The 17,384-nt window shown below is 38.3% G+C and overlaps 1 protein-coding gene across 2 annotated transcripts in view; it reads left to right on the top strand.

The window, feature by feature from the left end:
- LOC149141276 (Tetratricopeptide repeat (TPR)-like superfamily protein) overlaps positions 1-15,978 on the top strand; it is a 159,311-nt gene extending 143,333 nt beyond the window's left edge. Inside the window, exons 5-6 of one of the 2 annotated variants that reach the window (XM_089447215.1) lie at positions 15,164-15,301; positions 15,434-15,978. In XM_089447215.1, the coding sequence (XP_089303341.1) occupies positions 15,164-15,301; positions 15,434-15,619 (324 nt within the window). In that variant the 3' untranslated portion in view covers positions 15,620-15,978. Of the gene's footprint in view, positions 1-15,150; positions 15,302-15,433 lie in introns of those variants that run through there. The other variant, XM_089447216.1, reaches the window with a different exon arrangement.
- Positions 15,979-17,384: the final 1,406 nt, after the last annotated feature.

Here is a 17,384-nt window from a genome sequence, read left to right as displayed (position 1 = left end):
GAATATCAAAGGGATGAAATCCTCACTTAACATTATCCAAATGGTAGATGTTCCATTCCAAGGCCTTCATGACTAGTTACAAAGGTTTCCTACAAAAATAAACTTGTAAATAACTGCAAAAAATAAAACCTCAATCTTGAAAATTTCAACAACCGCTACAATGGAGAACTCCTCTTTATAGAGTGACTCTTTCTTTCATACTTTAAATCCTTTTAATTAACTCCATAACAAGTCAAACAAATAGTGGAATATTGGAATAGTTAGATCTCTCCTCAATCCATAGTCAACCATGTCACATCATGTGGACACTAGCCTCTCCAAGCTAACACATCCTATCTGAAAATAGAGAGAAGTATGCACTAGATAATGCTCTGAAAGGGAGTGTCCCATCAAAATCAAGGACTAAACCAAGTCAAATGCCAAGTGTGCACATGGAATTTGCACCCTACTAAGAATGCATGCCTAAGTTGCACTGAAACAGATACGGATACGGGGTTTGAAACGGATACGACAAATTTTCAAAATATGAGGATACAATACGGCAAGGAAACAACATGCATATATATATATATATATATATATTTCATATTACCATTCATCTTTTAGAATCTAGAATCTATATCTAAAAATGCATAGTCATTGTCATGAATTCAACATAAACAAATCATCATCATCAATTCAGCATAAACATTGTCATCATCATTAGTGATTATTATAACATTCAACATATTATCATCATCATTAATAATGTAATAAAAAATGCAACAGCCTTTGTGCTTTCGGGTCCAACTCCTTCAAAGAACGTGTCATGCATGGCATATGATATCTATCTTCCTTGCATGACAATTAAAAGGCCCATGGGATCATTGGGATATTCCATCAAGACCTATCTAAACATTTCAATCTTCTCAATGTCAGCTTGGTCTCGTGACTATATGCAGGCACAAGATTGGCTAGAGAAGATTTGTTATATTGGAGGGATTTATGAAATCAAAAGCAAAATCAATGACAATTAACAAAACCTTAACCAAAATGAAAATTAATCACTCAAATAAATCTCTTTACGAAGACATTCATCAAACCCCTTTATTTGCATTTTTGAACATCTATCTTTTTCTTAGTAAGAATTTTTGATAAATATATGGAGTGTCGTTGTTTCTAAATATTTAGAAAAGATTTTATGAGACTCTGTTTATAGTGAGTTTATTTGCAAATCTGATTTCTTCATTTTTATTATTTATTTATGGCTATGCAAATTTTCAAGCTTTTTAACATTTTAAGGGTGGATTCTGATCACAATTTTTGTGGATCCGTTTTACCGGAAATGGATCCAAAAAAATTTAAATCCCTTGGAAACGTATCCAATCCCAAATCTAAAGTTTCCGATTTTTTGAAACGGCACAAAAACGTTTTTACAGCGTTTCGGACAAGAATCGTATCCGTTTATGTATCGGAAACGGGGATCCGCGTTTCCGAAAAAGTCTTCAGGAGTTTCCGGTAACTTAGATGCATGCATTCAAGAGATAACAAAATAGTTCTCCACATAGGAGGACGTGCTCCAAGACCCACTTGCGAGAACTCACTAAGTATGCCCTCCAAGATGCATTAGGGAAAAAAACATATAATAATACTCTAGGAAAATTATCCATAACAATCTTATCCAAAAATAGCAAGATTTCCACAAGATGCATGCAATCAATCCACATTCATGAATCCCAAGGTGTTAATTTTAGGTATGTTCTATGCTTAGAGCAATTTATTTCAATTTTCACAGTTAGCTCAATATCTTTTCCAGATTAGCAATCACATCAGCATTAAAGTAAACTGCAGATAGAACATAAACATAAATCGCAGAAGACAAGCCAAGACAAGAGGACACAAGATGTGGCGCTAGCCAGGGACAAACCCCAATGTGGGGAAACCCTTGATCAATTCTTCTTCCATGTTCTTCAATAGTTCAGCAGAGAGAGAGAGAGATGTACATTTACAACATAAGTCAACACTTCGACTTTCTATATCTACGTGAGATCAGTTGAAGACATGCTGCTTAACTGATTCTCGAAGGTGACTCCTTCACCTATCATAGCGCTGCATCTCGTCCACTTGCTGCACCTCTCCGTGCTACACCATGCTGCACTTATCATCACAATGCTGGACCTAATGACCATGCTATGCTCTTCATGTTGCTGCTCCTGTCACTGTGCTGCTCCAATCATTGAGCTGCTCTTATCACGGATCTGTACCCAATGTTGTACTCATCACTGATCTGCACTCAATGACTGCTATGCTGCACTTCATCATTAGTTGCACCTGTCACTGTGTTTCACCCAATCATACACTCAAGGCATACTCAATACATCATCATCATCGTGCTGCAATACCTTGTTGCTACATCATGCTGCTCCAATACTTAAGTTGCTCCATCATGCTGCTATACCTTGTTGCTACATCGTGTTGCTGCAATACTTCTGTTGCTCTTATCAAACAATGTCTACTTTGCTGCAAATGTATATCAGCCTTAGCTGCTTGCTATGGCTTGCAACCTAGCAGGGCAACTAGGCTATAGTTACTTAAGATTGCCTTATTTATCTTGTTGTTACCAAAGATATCACCGCTGTCCATCTAGACTTTTATATGTTATGATGAGGGCTCCTCTTGCTATGGCTAGGGCTTTATTGACTAGCTGAGATAGGGCTGCACAAACAGCTACATTTGTCCTTTATGTGTTGCGGATTATGGCTGCACTTTACAGTGGCTTGACAGCAGATTAGGGCTCCTTCTTGGATAGCAGATTAGAGCTTCTCCTTGGACAGCAGATTAGAGCTCTTCTTGGACAGCAGATTAGAGCTCTTCTTGGCTGCGGATCAGGCTTCCTCAATTGCGGATTAGAGCCTTCCTCCAAACAGTGGATAGGGCACATCCCAACTGTGGCTAGTGCATGAACTGCGGCTTGATGTCTCCTCCTAGGACTGTGGCTAGGGTTCTTTAGGACTTCTTTTGTAGCGTATAGATGTTCCCTTAGACAGCTGATAGATCTCTTATCAAACTGCGGCTAGGCATCTCCTTTACTTGTGGCTAGATAACTTCATTGACTGTGTATAAGGAGATTCCTTTGATCAGCGTATTAGGGCTCTTTGTACAGTGGTTAGAACCCTTTTAGGACAATGTATAGGTCTCAATTAGGCTTCTTCCTTCACTGCATCTAGGGCTTCTCCGTGACTGTAATTTAGGGCAGCATATAAGTTTCTCCATGGCTGAAGCTTGATCTTCATTAGGGCAGCGTAAACTTTATTTCCATGCCAGCGTAGGTGTTTCTTCATGATAACAGAAGGGATTTTTCCATGGCTGCATTAGGTCTTCTCCATTAGTGCAACGTAGAGCCTATTATCTCATGACTGCATTTAGATCTAGGGCATGTTATCTTAGGGCAGCGTATATGCTAGGGAACTCCCTATAGATCTCATCTTCATCAAACCCAAAACAGGTTGAAGAGAGATCACAAGAGTGAGTGAGTATCAAATGACTTAAAGTCCTCTTTTATTTATACTAAAACGTTGAGCACAAGTGGAGTTTATTTGGTTGCCGGCCGACCTTGATGAATTGTCCCATAACAAAAATAAATTCATATCTCCATGAATACTTATCGGAATCGGATGATCTTTAGAACAATCCTACACCTCTCGATGAGAGGGATCCAAGAAAAATATCAGCTTCCATTAATATGATGACCCACATGGAGTTTGGCCCTAGTTGCCAATTTTAACACTCCCTCTCAACTAGGGAGAAATGCATCCGCTGATCCATATGTCCAACTGTACTATCTCTGCCATCGGTGCCCTGCACTGCTTTGTTAAGCTCTGCTTTACTTTGCTTTGCTCTGCTCTGCTGAACTAGGAAGAAGAAGAATTGATTGAGAATGTCTCATACCATTCTCTTCTGACCCAAAGTCAGTTTTATCTGAAGAGAGTGTGTCACATCACTCTTACTGACCTGAAGTTAGTTTTACTGATCCTAGATCAATGTCACAAGACAGTGTCTCAAACCACTCATACTGATCCCAGATCAGTTTCATTGATCCAAGATCAATGGAGGTCATCCTAGCATAGGGAGTAAGGTAGATACAACGATGCATCCATCGATAGTACTCTTATGGTCCTTATCCTCATTTCCCTGCTTATTGATCATATGAGAGGTACTTCCCATGAGTCCTAGACTGCATGGGTAGGATGCCTCGACAGGAGAACTAATCATCCTATCCACAGGAGAACGAATCATCTTGTGTAGTGGATGCCACAGAGAACTAATCATCCTGGCCTACAGGAGAACTAATCATCCTGTTCCACAGTCGCCATGGAGAACGAATCATCCTGGCCCACAGGAGAACTAATCATCCTGTTCCGTAGTCTCCACAGGGTGTCACAGGGGAAGGTTGAACCTTTTACCCTGTACATAGTGCACCACCAGGGGATGGTGAGTCACCTTGTGGTCAAATGTTGCTCCAAGAAGTACCCCGCGCCCCCCGGGAGCTCCTAGAGCTCATTACATCATACTCGACCCTCATAAGAGGGTCTCTCAACGACTCCAAGTCGTTCGGGAAAGTCACAGATTTGACCTTTCCCCGGGGCTTTGACAAAATGTCAGCGACTTGTACATCAGTCTCAATGCGATGTAGCCTCCTCGCTCATGGACTTACCATATCCCAGATAAGGTAGTATCTGATGTCTATCTACTAGAGCAATCATCAAATACAAGATTCCTCAATAATCGAATTCCCCCTCTAGTTGTCATAGAGAATCACAGTGGTATTCATCATGTGTACAAACAACTCACTTAAGAGCTTCTGCAATCATGCAGCTTCACACGAAATCATACTCGTAGCTATGTATTCGGTCTCGGCAGTGCTTATAGCAACCGACTTCTGCTTCCTGCTCACCATGATATCGAAGCAGAATCGAAAGAGAACCAGCACTGAGAAGTGCTCTAGTGATTCTCCACACTGCCTGCCCAGTCAGCATTCGAATAATCATGCAGTTTCATATTTCTGGCAGTGTATCTCAATCCATGAGAGATTGTGCCCCGAAGATATCTCAAAAGATTCTTGGCACCAATCCAGTGAGGCTCAACCAAATATGAGCTCACCATGCTAACTGCAAAACATATATTCGGACAGAAGTTCACCAAGAACATCAACGCGAATGAGTTTATGAAACTCAGAGGCATTTCCCAAATCTGCTCCGACATCACTACCATATAACTTCTGAAAGTTAAGATCCTCGAGGTAGTCACGGCTTGCAATTTATCATTCCACATCCGAAATCCAACTCCCTCTTGCTTCTGCAAATGAGAGGGTCTGCACCTGTCAGAAATAGGTCGTCCTCATAAGGTGTTGCTATGAGAAGTCTATCATCCACAACCTTCAAACAATGGTTTGGATCGGCTTCACTCTTAGTGAATCTCAGCTTCATCTGACAGCTATCAATCCTCTCATACTACACCCGGGGAGTTTTGCTTCAAGCCATAGAGGGCTTTCTTCCACCTGCTTACGTGAGATTCTTGATCATCAATCTCAAACTCCTCGGGTTGTTCCAAACCTGTGGACCTACTAACTGAGGGGAATGGTCCCCTTGTAAGATTTTCCTCCGGTACATCTCAGACATGTACTTTCATGCTCTTTTGAATTCAAGCATCCCTGTAGTCATCTGATTCACAGACCTCCGGTGCTATGTGTCAATCGACATGGTCCCCAGTGGACTTCCTGCAACTTGATACAACCTTGAACTCAAAAACATCTTTGAAAATTCTATTTTCAAACACGTACCTTTCCATTGATGAGTGCCACACTGTAACCTTTGACTTCCATTGCTGAAATGGACACCATGTTCTTCTTGCGATTAGGTACATAAAAGAGATTCTGTAAATGAATTGAGTTACCCTCATTCATTTGAGGGGTAACACCGTTTCCAGGAGAGGTGGCAACGACTCCAAGTATAATCCCACAAATGTTTCCATCTCTACCAACTTAGAAAGAAAGCACCCTTCTATTTGATGTAGTGCCTTGAAACATTGCAATCAATAAGCCAGATTCCCAAAGAATCTGAAGGAGAGGGCCAATACAAGATAGTGCTTCTTTATCTTATCAAAAACAACATTTGATTCTTCATACCTGGGGTTCCTTGCTTTCTCTGAAGAGTCAGCCGTTTCCTTGATGACCTGTATTACTTGTCATTCCTATGACCATTAAAGATGTCCCTGGAATGATTGTTATCTTCATCAAGAGATGTGTCTCTGCCACTTCTTCGCATAATGGCTGAACTTATTACAACCAAGGCATCTGCCTTTCCTTCCACCCTTAGATCCAGACTTCCCATTGAAGTGATCTTAAGGCCATCAGAAGCTTTTGCTGCGCCATTCTGATAATATTCTCTGCTTTGACTTCACCCTCGGTGAATTTGAAGAGGGATGAAGAACACATTGATCCTTTTGTCCTTTCCCAACTGTCTTCGATGATTGCTCTTTCACTCTTGCTTGGGCTTTGTCTTCACCTCAGCTCTGATACCATGTTAATTTTAGGTATGTTCTATGCTTAGAGCAATTTATTTCAATTTTCACAGTTAGCTTAATGTCTTTTTCAGATTAGCAATCACATCAACATTAAAGTAAACTGCAGATAGAACATAAACATAAATTGCAGAAGACAAGCCAAGACAAGAGGACACAAGATGTGGCACTAGCCAGGGACAAACTCAAATGTGGGGAACCCTTGATCAATTCTTCTTCTATGTTCTTCAATAGTTTAGCACAGAGAGAGAGAGAGAGAGAGAGAGAGAGAGAGAGAGAGAGAGAGTACATTTACAACAGAAGTCAACACTTTGACTTTCTATATCTACATGAGATCAGTTGAAGACATGCTGCTTCAACTGATTCTCCAAGGTGACTCCTTCATCTATCATAGTGCTGCACCTTGTCCACTTGCTGCATCTCTCCGTGCTGCACCATGCTGCACTTATCATCACAGTGCTTGACCTAATGACCATGCTATGCACTTCATGTTGCTGCTCCTATAACTGTGTTGCTCCAATCATTGAGCTGCTCTTATCATGGATCTGTACCCAATATTGTACTCATCACTGATCTGCACTCAATGATTGCTATGCTGCACTTTATCATTAGTTGCACCTATCACTGTGTTTCACCCAATCATACACTCAAGGCATACTCAATACATCATCATCATCATGCTGCAATACCTTGTTGCTACATCATGCTGCTGCAATACTTAAGTTGCTCCATCATGATGCTATACGTTGTTGCTACATCACGTTGCTGCAATACTTTTGTTGCTCTTATCAAACAATGTCCACTTTGTTGCAAATGTATATCAGCCTTAGCTACTTGCTATGGCTTGCAACCCAGTAGGGCAGCTAGGCTGTAGTTACTTAAGACTGCCTTATTTATCTTGCTGTTACCAAAGATATCACCGCTGTCCATCTAGACTTTTGTATGCTATGATGAGGGCTCCTCTTGCTGCGGCTAGGGCTTTATTGACTAGATGAGATAGGGTTGCACAAACAAGTACATTTGTCCTTCATGTGCTGCGGATTATGGCTGCACTTTACAGTGGCTTGACAACAAATTAGGGCTCCTCCTTGGATAGCATATTAGAGCTCCTCCTTGGACTGCAGATTAGAGCTTTTCTTGGCTGCAGATCAGGCTTCCTCAACTGCAGATTAGAGCCTTCCTCCAAACAGTGTATAGGGCACATCCGAACTATGGCTAGGGCATGAACTGCGGCTTGATGTCTCCTCCTAGGACTGCGGCTAGGGTTCTTTAGGACTTCTTTTGTAGCGTATAGATGTTCCCTTAGACAGCTGATAGATCTCTTATCAAACTACGATTAGGCATCTCCTTTACCTGTGGCTAGATAACTTCACTGACTGCGTATAAGGAGATTCCTTTGATCAACGGATTAGGGCTCTTTTGTACAGTGGTTAGAACCCTTTTAGGACAATGTATAGGTCTCAATTAGGCTCCTTCCTTCACTGCATCTAGGGCTTCTCCATGATTGTAATTTAGGGTAGCATATAAGTTTCTCCATGGCTGAAGCTTGATCTTCATTAGGGCAGCGTAGACTTTATTTCCATGCTAGCGTAGGCGTTTCTTCATGATAACGGAAGGGCTTCTTCCATGGCTGCATTAGGTCTTCTCCATTAAAGCAATGTAGAGCCTATTTTCCCATGGCTGCATTTAGATCTAGGGCATGTTATCTTAGGGCAGCGTATATGCTAGGGCACTCCCTCTAGATCTCATCTTCATCAAACCCAAAACAGGATGAAGAGAGATCACAAGAGTGAGTGAGTATCAAATGATTTAAAGTCCTCTTCTATTTATACTAAAACGTTGAGCACAAGTGGGGCTTATTTGGTTGCTGGTCGACCTTGACGAATTGTCCCATAACACAAATAAATTCATATCTCCATGAATACTTATCGGAATTGGATGATCTTTAGATCAATCCTACACCTCTCGATGAGAGAGATCCAAGAAAAATATCAACTTCCATTAATAAGATGACCCACATGGAGTTTGGCCCTATTTGCCAATTTTAACACAAGGCAACCAACTCCATGGATGAATGTTCAAGATTGCAAGTAGATGGGGTGCTCCACAAGAAAGGATTATTGGAAAATTAGAAGACTTATGTATTTAGAAGATTTTCCTTAACTTGATAATTACTTGTGATATGTGTTGGCATTTTATTACTTAATTAGATCTTTGTTCGTCAAGCAATTACCAAAACAATGAAAATCACAACAAGACATAGTACACAAGATATAGGCTCCAAGCCAGGGCAAAATCCCTCCCTGGGGAAACCTAGAAAATGCTTCTCTTCTTCTTTAGAAATTGCTTACAAAATAGACTTCCAAGACCCAACGACCAAAGCTAGCAAACCCTCCAAGCCCCAAGGCAACCCCCAACAAGATCTTGCTTGAGACAACTTCCAAAACTTTAATACTGCTTCTTTGATGCTACAACTTTGACTCCCTGCAACATCTTCACAAAATTTCACCCCCCTGCAACAAAACTTCAGACCCCTGCAACTTGTAGCTTCACAAACCCTAGAGAAAACCAAGAAAGATAATCTTTAGACAAATTTCGACTTCTACCCTTATTCTTCGTCCCTCCAATCACTCTCTTCCTTCTTCGCTATTGCAGATTGAACTTGATTGAGTGAATGTGCCAAATGAGTCGAACTACTCTCCTTTATATAGTTTTTCTCGAGGGTCAAATTCCCTCCTTTAGGTTGACTTGATTTTCTCCTTCGGCCGACTTGGTCTTGAGCTTATCCATGGATTTTTCTTGACATCTTTTTTTCTTCATTACAATGAGTCCAAATGGGACTTTGACAGATGACCAATATTATTCTTTATCCTAGAAAGACCTAGAAAGACCTAGAAGACCTAAAAGCACGAAGAACATGCTTTTGTATCAAACTTGAGTATGAAGCCCATACTCCAAAAATTAAATATAATTTCCTTTTCTTTCTTTGTAAAAATTATAAAATTGTCATGATTACAAATACATCATAATGAAGACTGAACCTAGATTCAACACTCCTTAACTAGGGAGGTATTCATGGTACAAGGAATCTCAATCTTGAAGCATTCTCATAAGAAGGGTCGGATTGATAAGCCATCTTTTGTCAAGAATCTTACAAGATCATCTTTAATTATGAGCATTATGGTGAGAGGCTTTACGTGAGTTGCCACACTACCTGTCAAGGCACTTAACCCCATCCGGATGTCTACAAGGTATGTCATTTTAGGACTATTCTTATCTTGGATGCCCTTCCTCATCCTCAAAGAGCATTGATCAACAAATTCTTTCTCTAGATTCTAAAATCCATAAAAATTTCCAGTCTAGATGCTTATCCAATCCTCCAGACTCCAATCTTTCTTTATGGCCTTCACTGAGATTTACGACTATTAGTCCTAGTCTAGTGCTTGAACGATAAAGACAAGGACTATCAGATATCACTCCCTCTGAATTAGGGAAGAGATATCCACCAAACCAAACTTACCTCTTAGGTACTCAAGCTTCTTGTTTGGTAACACTTTAGTCAGTATGTCCGCTACTTGTTCATTTGTAGGTAGATAGTGCAACTATATGACCCCATCTCGTACCAAGCTTCTAATATAGTGGTACTTATTGTTTATATGCTTCGTCTTAGCATGAAACATTGAGTCTCCCTTTAGTCTTATGCGACTCTCATTATCACAATGTATCCATGTAGGGCTAACTAGTCCTTCAAACAAGTCTGATAGTAAGTTCCTAAGCCAAACTGCTTACCAACAGACCTCGCTTGCACAATATATTCAACCTCAGCACTACTCAAAGCAACTGTATTTTGCTTTCTGCTCATCCATGAGATCATGGAAGATCTTAGGTTGAAGCATCCACTTTTCGTACTTCTTCCATTTGTCTCACTACCACCCCAATCTAAATCTATATATCCTATGAGTTAGATTTTATTACTAGTGTACTTGAGGCAGTGATATATAGTCCCACGCACCTATCTTAGGATATGCTTGGCTGCAATCCAATGATCATGTTTTGGCTCCATTTGAAACCGACCTAGGACATTCCCTGCAAAACAAAGGTTTGGTTTAGTGCTTATCGGATACATCAAGGACCCAATCAATTGTTTGTAGCAGGCAGGATCCACCGGACTAGATTCAGAATTCCTCAACTTCTTCAAATTGGTAATCATAGGAGTCATCATAGGCTTGCAATACATCATGCCAAACTTTTGAAGTATCTTGATCGCGTACTTACCTTGACCAAGATATATTTCTCTTGGCTTCCGCCATATACTTCTAGTCCTAAGTAATAATGCATAATTCCAAGATCCTTCATATCGAACTCGACTGCTAACTGCTTAACTGCTTCTTTCATTCCTGAGTCCAATGCTCTACACCTGTGACTAGTAGATCATCCACATACAATAGTATGATAACAAGTTCCGCTTGGACCTCCCTGATATATGTTGAGAAATCAATGCTAGTAGATATTAGGGTTTGATTCCTCTTTCTTGATAATTACTTGTGAATTATATTGGCCTCTTTTACTTCTTTATTAGATTATATTTCATCGAACAATTACCAAATTATGTATGTGTGAAGATCACAAGAACAAGAGACACAAGATGTAGGCGCACAACCAGGGCAAAACCCCTATAAGGGGAAAACCCAGTCAAGAACTCTTCCTTCAGTAATTCAATTCAAGATGAGACAGTTCCCAACTTCTTAGACCTAGACAAACAACTCCTCCAACCACCAAGTCAACCCTTCCTCCTCATATATGTCCTTTACTTAGCCTTCCAAGTGTCAATGCTTCAAGATGCAGCTTCAGATCAGAATTTCGGCCCCAACAAAAGGTGTTCGGCCCCTAACTTCAGAACTTTGACCCTACAACAAAGACAAAATTTCGGCCTAGCTTCAACTTAATATCTTCACACGTGTGAGAGAAAGGTAGCCGAAAAACTCAGTTTTCCTCTTCCCAACTTCTCCCCTTCTTGTCCTACAACTTCGCACACTTTTCCAGCTATTGCTTCTTAGAGATCAAACTTGTTGATGATGCTCTCTAAATGAAGTCGAATTTCTCAATATATGGGCTTCTTGTGAGGTCGAATTGCCCTAATCCAGGCTGACTTGGTGTGGAGGTGACAAATTACCTTTTGACTTAAAATAATTCTTTTTACATGATACAAAAGCCCAAAAAGGGTCTAATAATAATGACGAAGACCCTAATGACTAAAGACAAAACCTAGAAGTCTTTAATGGGGACTTTGACCTAGAAAACATTGAGCCAAGCATGAAGCCCATGCTTAAATAAGTCATTTTCTTTAATAATAAAATTTTCTTTTGACAAGTACAATTATGAAGACCGAAGCTAGTTACATTCTTCAACACTCTCTCTTAACTAAGGAGGTATTCATAATTACATTTTACACAGATACAAGTACATGGAAGGTTTCAAAATGACATTATTGGTGATGAAACTTGTTCACAATCAAAGTTGTGAACAAGACATGTATAGGCCTTGGGTAGCCTGATGTGTTGGATTATGGCTCATGATATTTATACTTTGTATCTTAGCTGAACATTTGATGAATAGGCCTTGGGTAGCCTGATGTGTTGGATTATGGCTCATGATATTTATACTTTGTATCTTAGCTGAACATTTGATGAATATCTAATAGAAGAAGAAGATTTGATTTCGGGATTTCCCGTTGTGTGGTTTTTCCCCGATCTCTGACCTAAATACTGGTGTCTCTTTTGTGTATGATTTCCTTCTATTGTTCCTTATTGTTCCACTGTATTGTTGATGTTACTGTTCTCTCTAGAGTCTACATAGTTGCTATTGATGATTTGATGAGTGATGATATGATATTATGGTGTGAATGTAAAGAAAACGTTTTGAAACACAATTATCTAAGTAGAGAACAATATAGCCCAAGAAAATTTAACAGGAAGCTCGGAAAATGCCATCCTTTTGGCCTATTTATCTGTCCTTTTTATTTTTTTTGTGATCTTCTTAGCTAGTGGACATGTGTTCTGCAAGTGACCTGTTTGAAAACATACTTGATGTTGGAATGTCGTGTTCTCATAATCTAAAACTTGGGACTACTATAAGTCTTCATGCCACTCTCTTGTCTACTTGCACATCTGTGGAAGAAAATTCACTCAAATAGAATGGAACCCCTTTTCCTCCTGGTGGTTTGGTTATAACACAACCCAATAGCCTAGTAGTTTTTTGATTTGAGTCTTTCAACTCTTAACTAGAGTTACAATTTTTACTCTTCTCGAGTCTTCTTCATCATGACCATGTGGCTAGCCCCTTTCCATGAACAATGGGGGTTGACGTGGCATCCTCTTGAATTATGGTGGTCAAAGAAGGAAGTTCAACTTCCAAGTGGCATAACTTTTGCATACGAACTTCGATTGAGGCGATTCTTACGCCGTTGGAGAGGTCTTTGTGTATAGAATAGTGCAAATAGGTGCGATGCTTAAGTGGCAAATATTTACCCCCTGAAAGTGCCATTTGATGCCTCAAACTGCTCTTGGAAGGTTTTAGACCCCAATTTGCCAAACTGGGTCCCACTGGTAAAAATGGTCTTGTGAGCTGATTCCTTCACTTTTTCCACTATGAGAGCATCGATATTGATGACAAACAATATATTGATCCAATCTTAATCAAGAGAGCGGTTTAACAACTAGCTCAGTTTATTGTTTTGACCTTTTGGTTTTCATATTTTGGTGTGTAGATGGCCTATCTTGTAAACATAACTATTTGGTCATGTTATTGTTGACAATTACTAGATGACCTATTTCATTCCATATGTTAATGGTCTACTTTCTATTATATGAATTAAAAAACTGTATGCTTGTTTGTAATTGACAGAATCTAGATTCTAGATGGTTGATGCTCAAAGAATTAACATTAATGTACTATGGATGCCATTTCATCTTGATTTATGTACAAATATGCGTGCTTTCATATATTCTGCAACATTGTTACAGATTGTTGGTAAAAAAAACTGCTAGTTGGAAAAGAAAAAAAAGAAAACAGGCTTATAAAAAGAACTATGACCTATGAAAAAATGATAATAAGAGGCAATAATGTGAGCAAAGTTGTTTAAATCCATAAAAGAATTTGTAAGAGGATCCTGACAAATACCTGGGAATATGGAAAAAAATGGTGGATAGATATCAATCCCCACTCCAATATTAATCTTTGATAGCGAAGAGAAGTAAAAAAAACCGCTAGTTTGGGAAAATACAGGCTTTTAAAAAGAGCTATGACCCATGAAAAAATGATAATAAGTGGCAAGTAATGTGTACTTAAAAGCCCTTGCTTAAATCTGCAAAAAATTTGTAAGAGGATAAACCATAGGTCGATAGATATCAATCCCTACTCCAATATTAATGTTTGATGGTGAAGAGATCTATATTGTTGATAATGAAAATCTCCTTTTCTCTAAATTCCCAACATTTGCAAAGAGAAATAACATAAAAATAATAGAAATTTTCACTTAAAGAGGGGTTTCATTGTGCCTGGCAATTTTTGCAGGTGGTGGCATGATTCTTGAGGAAAAATTCGTGATTTTTCTTATTTTTTTTCCAACTTTGCTGAATTTGTCTAGCAGTATATTATTTTGCCTTTCAAATCATGGGTTTTTGTGATTTTTCCAAAAAATCGCTGATGTTTTCAACTATGCCTTGGACACACCAACTCAATATTGAAGTTATCAAGTTTAATGAAAACACAACTCCGTATTAAGCTAATTGATCTTTTCTATTCTACAAAAACTTATATTGTAAGTTTTTCTATTTTTTTAATATAATTTAATATATAATATTTTATGAATTATTCATTTTATTGAGTATAATTTATTATTATTATTTTTTTATAGATTTATAATCTTTATATATAGTCTTTTACAGAAATCTGTAAAATATATTTAAATTGCATATATATAAATTTTGTTAGTTGTATATACTATATAGACATATTTCATGTTTTAACTAAAATTTTTGCATCTTATCCCAGCTTTTTCAAAAAGATTCTAGTGGTCATATTGGATACCATCTGTACTGTATACGTATCCTTATCCATGCAGCTTAGCTTTGTAGTATTTACTTCATTCAGTTTCCCAGGCAGGGTTATGGAATATGACCTCGCTAACCACAAGTCAATCTTGGATTACAACTTCTGCACGCATCCCTGAGATGGACAATTTTCTGTGCTCAAGAAATCCAGTATAAACTTATTGCTGGCGATAAATTTTTCTTCATATTAGTTTTTGCAATATGAACATTATTGCCCAAGTACTTGTTTGGTGTATTTAATCTACAGAAATTCAAAGGAATATGGGTCTTGGTGTTTGGGGGTCAAGTTAGAACATCTATGATACTAAAACGCATTTGCCTGTAGGATATATTATTTTAATAGATATTTATGGTGTTCATTTTATTGGTATTTGAGACAACATTGAACACTACGTATTCTATATACAATAGTTTCTGAACCTTTTATCAGATGGAATCAATACATTTCAATTCTGAAAATGTAAATTGATGTGTTTATTAGTTGCATGATGCAGACATTTGAAGCATCAAATGTTTTTGCTCACATGACAAGCTTGGGTGTCAAGCCAAATGAAAAGTCATATTCTTTATTGGTTGATGCCCATCTCATTAATCGGGACACAAAATCTGCTTTGGGCGTGGTTAAGGACATGGTATGTTATATATCTTGCCCTTTAATATAGAGAATGTGCTTTGTCGTATATAGTATGTTGCCTGTTTTGATGTACTAGATTATGTATCTGAATAAACATAACTAATATGTGGCTTGTAAATGTGATGGATAGATGCTTGCTGGTTATTCACCATCAAAAGAGACTCTTAAAAAGCTCAAAAGGCGGTGTGTTCGTGAATTTGATGTAGATGGGGAGGAAGAAGTTCGATCTCTGTTTCAACAACTGAACTATCGGATGGGTGGTGAAAATCGTCGTGGAATCCTTTTTGGACTTCAGTACAGTACAGAATTTGTTTAGTGGCTTTCTGAAAGTATTGTTGATAGACATTATGTGCTGTTACATTGTTTCATTATTTAGAAGTCTTATACAAAAGCTTTGGCAGGGGTAGTCTGTATTTGTTGCTTTGGCATTGCTGGATAAATTTCATTGCTTTGACTAAAGTCATTCAGATGAAGTTCCTTCTTGTTCTTATTTTGCTATGTACTACACCACATTTGCAAAGCTTCTAATCTAATAATTCCTCTGCTGGGATTGTTGATGGCGAAAAAATATTTTTTTTGTAACTTGGCCATGTCATTGGCAAGAGCTGTTTAAATTGAGCCTTTTTTGACAAGGTGATAAATAGGTCCGAACCTTGTCAGTTGGATTTTGTTTGATGAGCGTTTTATATATCCCAGCGGGTATCCGTTAACAGTAATGTTATAGTTTACTCCATTGTTTAATATTTAGGATTACGTAAATGTTAAACGCTATGGATGTCCAGTAAATATTGGACATAAGCCTATCGTGCATTATTCTTTGGGGTTTCAGAGGTTTGAGGGTTAAAATTTTTATCAGCTAGTCTGCTGGTGGTGGATGATATATGCGGAGTCATTGGTACACTTTTCCATGCATTTGTATTTTCCTTTATAAGGTGTTCTACTGAAGGAAATGTCAGAAATCAAACGATAGAATATGGTGAGTTATGTGATGCGATTTGTTCATAATGCTTGTGTTTCAGCATACAAATTAGTAATGCAAGTAGATAATTTCACCTTTATAATTTAGGCCGTATGTTTAGTCTTTGTTACTGTGTTTTAAAATTGTTTTATGATATTGTCATTATAAAGGTCCATGTTAATTTGTTTGAATACTTACTCTATATTACCTTGGCCAGCAGTTCTCTTTGTAAGTACATGCTATATTTGCATGTACACGCCATATTGGCAGAAGTATAATTCTCACAGAATGCAAAACAGAACGCTGTTCACTGAACCTTTAACCAGATCAACGAGAGAATGAACTTTCCAGTTTTAACTTGATGTAAACTTGAATTTTGACCAAACCCAGACATGTTTACCTGTCTCTATAGCTCTCCCTTTTAATCTTTAGAGTTGTCCTTTGAAATATTGGGATAATATCGACACACAAATGCGTGATTAATGTTTTATGTCAAATGCTGTCGCTAAAGTTAAAACGTAACGGCCAATTTGTGATGATTGGCTGTTCGTTCAACGATCCTAACTCCTTTGGGGTCCAATAATTGTGTAGTAATAGATGTTATATGTGAAAGATTTTTTCAATAATGAAAATTTTAATTTGTGTTGTGTATGCATTTGAATTTTTTTATGGCAGCAGAGCAATAATGTAAAGGATTAATAAGCCGACTAGAAGTCTTGATTTCTGATAGGGGAGATAGTTGATTTTCTCAATGGAGAAGAATAAAATGAATTTTGTTTGAGTTTTCAAAATATTCAATGTAATTTTGGAAAGCTTAGATCTTAGGTGCTTTTTTTATATAAAAATGAAGGGCTCCTTGGCAAGATAGACGTTCCTGTGGCACCTAGGGGAATGTAGAGAGACACGCATGTAATGGCGCTCATTTTTCATAATCAAGATTTACCAGAATTGAAGGATTTCAAGGAAATGAAATTATTTTAACGTCCACGAGGTTAAAGATAGCCTATGGGATACAGATTGCTTCTCCATCTAATTCCAGCCTTTTCCTGTGAAGTCTCACATTAAACACTCCCAGCTTCTCGACAATCATCTCGCTGAATAGATTATCCCGAAATCTAGCTGC

The sequence above is a fragment of the Pinus tabuliformis genome, chromosome X (assembly GCF_031772625.1).
Source record: "Pinus tabuliformis cultivar Carrire ecotype Pingquan chromosome X, CPIR1, whole genome shotgun sequence".
NCBI lineage: Eukaryota > Viridiplantae > Streptophyta > Pinopsida > Pinales > Pinaceae > Pinus > Pinus tabuliformis.
Note: the sequence above shows the minus strand (reverse complement) of the source record. Positions and strands in the feature narration are given on the sequence as shown.